Raw genomic sequence first — 6504 nt, 5'->3', positions numbered from 1 at the left:
TAATCGCTTTGTTCTCTTTCCCTAACCAATTATTCTTGAGGAATTCTAACATCTTATATCTCCATAAATTATTCCATTCCATACATCTTTCAAAAAATATTTCCACGAAACTGCAAATGTTATTTGCCACCGACTCTCAGAAGTTGCTTCAGCTATCTGTAGGACTCTTTTTGCTCAAATTTGTAGTCTTAAGTATCAACTACACCAAATGTGTGTGTGGGGAAAAGTAATGGTTACTCACTTTTCTGATAATCATGGAAGCATCTGTTTGGACCAAATGTGGGGGGCTTTCTTTACATTTTTTATTCATAGTGAATTAGAAGTAGGAAAAAGCAACCCAGATGAGGGTTCGATTGTACCAGGTACTATGAAAGTATGGAATTGAGAAGAGCAAATTGAGAAGAATGGGGAAATTTAAACTTTTTTGTCTTACTTCTAAAACTAAGATGGTGTTCCCATTCGTGCGGCCAAACCTTACGTAGGCAAGAGAAGTAAAGAATACCAGAAAGAGTTACTGTCCTCATGTTATAGTTTGTAACTCAGAGAAGTTAAAGGTCTCCATCAAAGTCACAGGGACAGCCTGAAGACTGTTGGAAAATGAAAAGGGCCCTTCATTGCTGTAGCCATGAGGCCTCAGTCATCTTCCAAGGAGGCAGTTCTGAATATTCAAAAAGCTGGAAGCTCTCTCTCAGCCTATTCAATATTCGCTCTGTTGACAAAATTATGCCAAGCATTTACCTTTTCACGTTACAAGAGGGAAGGGTGTGATTTAATGCATTAGCCTTTCACCTCATGAGTGGAGGCCCAGTTCCGAACAATATGATCTCATCTTCATTCATTCAGAATGCAAAGAACAGCAGCATTCCCATATCCAGCTGACATAATGTTTCAGTCTGTTATTACAGGCACCTTTACATAGCTCATGGCACCCTTCCTCTCTAATTTGCAGGTTAGGAATGTTCCTCCTTGACTGTCTCCTGGATTGCTGTATAACTGTAATAATGCCTGTCAGACAGCTCTTTTTTTCTTCTTCTTTTTTTTTTTTTTTTTTGTTACATTAGAAGTGAAAGGCACTTCTTACTCAAAATTAGAGGGTTAAAAATATGCAGCTAGAGTAAAGCAATCTTTAATGTTTCCAGATTTATTTTGCTGTTTAAAATGGATTTTAATGTTAAGGAGATGCTATCAGGGAAAAAATGTATTTCTAACTGTTACAAACAAAAACTGGTTAGGCCTACCTAACCAGTTACATGCAAAGGAGCTGTGAACATTCATTGATTTGTATTTGTAATTTGTTTCCAAAAGCTGAATGCTGAAATGTTTCTTTTCCCCTACCTCTGTTGTTTTTTTGTATCCTTATTTAATTCTAAATCAAGACACCAAGGCAAAACTCTCAGCTGAAGTAAAAAGAAATACTTGAAAGTTCCAGCTAAGACTAGGGTGCCACTTTACTAAAAATAGAGTAAGTGCTTATGAAAAAAAGTGAACAGGTACAATGTACAAGAAGCACAGAGGGGAGCTGTGGAAGACTGCGCAAGTGAAGAGCAAATCATGGTTCTCCCTGGGGATACCTACAAAGCCTCCATTTGGCCATGCCCAGCAGTACCCTCAGAGCCAGTCTCTCCTTGCAAGCATGGCTACAGAGACTATTTTCTTTCACAGACATCTTGGCATTGTACATTGCCACTCTAGCTGAATTTCAGACAGAAATTCACTTCAGAAAGTGGTCAAAACCTATGAACTGTGCAGTATACCATTACTACATCTGTTCTTACACCTGCTTATCAACACCTGCAGCAAAGAGTACTTTTGACTCCATAGTCACAAGACCAGCCCTTCCTCTTTTGCAAATTACTAGGTCTTCACTCATTTACATCACATAGTTTGTGGCCTTACACTTAATAATGCAGCTTAACTCTGAAAGACATCTGAACCTTGTCTGCTTTTAGGCTACCCATATTGACTAAACTTCAGAAATCCTAACACAGCATTTGTTAAAGAATACATCTTGCAAAACCAGGTATTTATCCCATGTTTTCCCAGTCCAAAGAGTAGTACCCTAATCACTGGTTGGATATTGCACAGACAATATGAGCATGTGAATACATGCAATGAATGTGAAAAAGGAAATTTTCTCCCTTAGTCAACATGAATCAAGAAAAAGCAGTCAAGCCAGTTTGAACTTGGTAATGACCAGCAGTCAGCAGAGCAAGTGTGGGTAAGCTCTGGTGTGGTCCCAGCAGCTGGAACCCACGAGGCATGAGTCTGCTGTGTCCTAACAGAACACATGCAGTGAGATAGCCTGAGAGCACTTCCAAAGGGGAAATGGTCTTTGTGGATAAAAGGGCACATGATGCAACTGCATATTCATTTAAAAACTGCCAGGCCATTGAAAATCCAGGCAGTAGGAGAAGAAGCTAGAAAAAAAACTTTAATATCCTTTCATATGCAGAAAAAGTAGTTTTCCACTGAAAGAACACATTGGATTCTGAATTCACATTTCAGACCAAACTCCTCAAAAAAAAAAAAAAAAAAAAGTGAAGAATTTCCTTCATCAATAACTTGACCCCAGCAACAAAAGATATATCTGGATCTCGTTTTGGACAGAATTGTCAGCATATCTCACCAGCAGAATCATTAATCTCCTAGTGAAACTCATCTCATTGTACTTAGGATGAGAAAAAGCATTCTTGTTGATGAATTAAAGTTTATATCCATGCCACTTACTGAAGAACAGGGTGATGGTGATGCATTTGATGAAGATTCAATGATACTGCTCACTGTGGCTGGTATTTTTTGTATACCTAAAACCGTTTTTTAAAGTACTTAGGACAGCTAAAAGAGATACAACCTGGGTACCTGTCTCCAGACATCTACCTGAAAATCTCAGTCTTCAATTATTTATTTTTTATTATTATTAATGTAGAATATATCTGTTTGTGCTTTTCTATGTCTATGTACTCATCAATACTATCAATAATAATATCAATAAGGTTGCATGATCTTCACTGAACTGAAGTTCTTGTGTGCAAAGGTGGACAGTATAAGAATGCACCAAAGTCTTACTACGTAAGTAAACAAGCAGGGTAGCAAACTGATTTATGTGTAGAACTTTGGCTCTTATAATAAATGGCAAAACTGCCAGTAACTTCAGAGACAAAAAGATAAAAACTCACTCATGGACTGCATGACACATCCATGGGCACAAAGACAGTCTGCAGGAAGGTTCAGAAATAGAAGAGCTTAGGTCTTAGCCTTTAAATGAAGGCCTCACTTTCATTAAAATTAATTTCTGTTTAAGATCCTTCCTTCATCAGTCTGTACATGTATCTCCTGTTAGCTTCTGCTAGAGCTCTGAGTGTCTCAAAGATAAACAGACTGCTTAATTATTAGTTGGTGGTGCATGACAGAATTTTGGGAACAGGACTGTAAATGTCACACAAACAGTAAATATGTTCATATTTTGAAGTTTGGAAGTAAGCATCAGTAGCCTTCACTGTAAGGAAAATATGTACATACCTTTTTATTGCTAGCAAGCCTAATTTAATGAGATCATTATACAGATTTAAGTCCCTGTGAGGGTTAAATGAGTCTTCCAACAGTACTACAACACAGCTGTGTGCCCTGACTAGTTACAGTCTAAACATTCTAGGATGTGCCAGAATATTTTGCAGAAATAACACAGTTTTGACAATGCAAGTCTCAGGAAATGCACTGAATAGTGTATGATTTCTTTGGTAGCATCTTATGTTTCTGAAATACCTGCTGTATCTGTGAAAAACCTTTATGGAACACAATGTCTGTTGATGTTACAGTTTGTATACAAGAGTCTATTACTTTCCTAAGATTCTAAAAAATACATGTGCATGAATTCACATGCATAAATGCATGAGCTTTCAAAATGCCAAGAGGATGCTTTTTAGAACTATCATCTTGTGGTTTTTACAAGCATCTATACCATATGAAGTATCTAACTTCAGAATTAAAACTGGGATAAACATTTCTGTATTATTTCATAATTTACAGGTATTGATTGATGGTTACAAAGTTTTCAAATGTTCAATTTTGTGGTTTGTTAGAGAGTTATTAATTTTCAGGTAACAGATAAAACATTTGAAATCTGGAGGAAAAAAAGCACAGCACTACACAAGTTAACTTCTCATGCTTATGAAACCAAGACACCCTGGCAGCAGACTACAGGCAGTGCTGTTAAGCAAACTGCTAGCAGACTGCCTTTCAACTATGTCTAATTAGAATGAAGCATTGGAAGACATACATATGCTGTAAAAGTAGATGCATTTTTCTTCACAAACATGAAAATGTATCAGAATTTCAGTAGGTATACGAACAAAGCAACAGCTTAAGTCTTGCTCGGCTATGCAGCTGACAATTGAAACAACCACTAGCAGTAGCATACACTGCACTGAAATTTAGAAGTATGTTCACGCACACGCAGTACCCGTAAGTTTTCTATCTCAGAAAATAACCAACAAAAAACTCCAAACCAAACAAAACCAACTTTAGAGAACTTGTTGAGGAAACAGACCGGACAGTCGTAAGGTTACTCTAAGGCCTGTACAATTTACAGAAATACTCGAGGTAAACTACTCCCTAACTCCTGCGGAAAGGTGCAGTGGGGACGGTGGTTTGGCTAACGGAGTTATCCGACTTTGCTCGGCAGACCCGTACTGAAGATTGCACTGCCCAGGTCACCTCAGAAACCACGTTCCGGGAACAACGACCGGAGCGGTGGGGAATAAACCCTGCTCCGTGCCTCCGGCGCGGTGAGCGAGCGGGGAGCCCCGCACGGAGCGCACCGCTGCTCAGCGGGGCGCGGGGCTCCTGCCGGGGGCGGAGGGCAGGACCCCGCCGGCCGGCACCCGCGCAGTCCCCGCTCTGCCTCGCTCGCCCCCGAGCAGCCTCCGACCGAGGCCGCCGCGCCGCGCTCCCGGCGGGGCCCTCACCCCGGGAGCCGTCCCGGCGCCGCCGCCCCTCGCCTGGCCGCGGGGCGGGGGAAGAAAAAGTTTCCCCGGGGGACGCGAGTCGTGTGTCCCCCCCGCGCCCGCTGCCATTGGCCGAGCCGCCTACCGAAGCCCGCTAGGCACAAAAGGCGTTGCTAAGTGGATGCTTATATCCCCCCCCCCCCCTTTTTTATTTTCTCCCCTCCCCCCCCTTTTTTGTCTTCCCCCCCCCCCCCCTCCCCCTTCACTACTTCTGCGGTTCACTCGCACCGCGCCGCCGCTCCGCCCCGCTCCGCTCCCCGCGGGAGGCTGCGCGGGTCGGGCGCGGAGCCGTCCCGCGCCGGCCATGGCCTAGCGGGCGGCCGGGGCAGAAGATGAGTTTCCCCGCGGAGGACGGCGTGGGCAGCCTCTGCCACAAGGCGCTGCAGATCATCTCGGAGCTCTGCCTGGGCGGGCAGGTGGAGCGGGAGAAGTGCGCCGGCATCTTCCCCCTGGAGACCGCCCGCCAGGGCATCGGCGGCACAGGTACCGACCCCGGCCCCGCCGCCGCGGGGCTCGTCCTGCCGCCGCCGCGGGGCGGACAGCGCCGTCGTGGGCGGCCGGAGAGCGCAACTTTTTCCTTTGCCTTCCCTGCGTGCGGAGGGGGCGGAGGGGGGGGCAGTCACGCAGCCCGCTTTAATATCCTCTCCCTCTCGCAGCCCGCGCAGGCTCCCGGGAAGCAGCGAGGGAAGCGCCGGGACCGCCGAGCCGCCGCCTGGGGTGGGGGCCAGCGACCCGGGGGCGACGGGGCGAAACGTGGGGCCGCGGGCGGGGGTGCAGGAGTGGGGACGGGGAGATCCGGGAGGCGCCGAGGGGAGAGGGGTCGCCGCCGACGTGCGAGCTCTGCCGTCGGCTGGAGCCGCGCCGCCGGAGCCGGCCCCGTTCCCCCGCTGCTCGTGCGTTTGCCCCCCGCAGCCCCGCTCCGACAAAGTTGTCCCCGCGGTGGGAGTTCTTCTGCATGCGACGCGCGGACCCCTGCTGTTGCATGCGTCTGTGGGGCCGCGCGTGCGGCGAGCGGGGCAGAGGGTTGTGCGTGGTAGTCTTGTCACGGGTGGGCAGCGTTTCCGCGCGACGGGTGGCCCACGCGTGGGCTGCGCCGGCCGCCCCTCGGCTCCCCCCGGCCGCCCCAGCGCGCGGCCGGCGGGGCCGCGGCAACAGGTTGCGCGGAGGCGCGGGCGGCTCCGCGGGGGGCGGTGGGGCTGGCGGGGGGCTGCTGGGGGGCGGCCGCCGCTGCTCGGCGCGCAGCCCGGGCTCGGGGCGCAGGTCACCGAGCCCCAGGTCCGAGTAGCCCGACATGGAACCTGACGGAGCGCCCGGCGCTCCCTGAGCAGGGTTTGCGGCGTTCCGCATCCCCTCCGCTGATGCCTGCGGCGGCGGGAGAGCGCTCTGCCGGGCGGTGGGAACTTATAGAGTCAGGGCAGCCGTCCGGTCCAGGACCGTCCGGGAAAATTGCATGTGTCTGTGTGTGTGTGTGTGTGGAGTCGAAACGAAGATTTTGACTCCT

General features: G+C 47.9%; 1 protein-coding gene across 1 annotated transcript in view; it reads left to right on the top strand.

Annotated features, from left to right (window-relative positions):
- Positions 1-5269: 5269 nt before the first annotated feature.
- Positions 5270-6504, top strand: part of SYT10 (synaptotagmin 10) — a 36034-nt gene continuing 34799 nt past the window's right edge. The window contains exon 1 of the mRNA XM_055712928.1: positions 5270-5486. Within this exon, the coding sequence (XP_055568903.1) occupies positions 5336-5486 (151 nt within the window). The 5' untranslated portion in view covers positions 5270-5335. The remainder of the gene's footprint in view (positions 5487-6504) is intronic.

The sequence above is a fragment of the Falco cherrug genome, chromosome 5, assembly GCF_023634085.1.
Source record: "Falco cherrug isolate bFalChe1 chromosome 5, bFalChe1.pri, whole genome shotgun sequence".
Lineage (NCBI taxonomy): Eukaryota > Metazoa > Chordata > Aves > Falconiformes > Falconidae > Falco > Falco cherrug.
The sequence above is the reverse complement of the archived record's forward strand: the minus strand, read 5'-3'. Positions and strand labels throughout refer to the sequence as shown.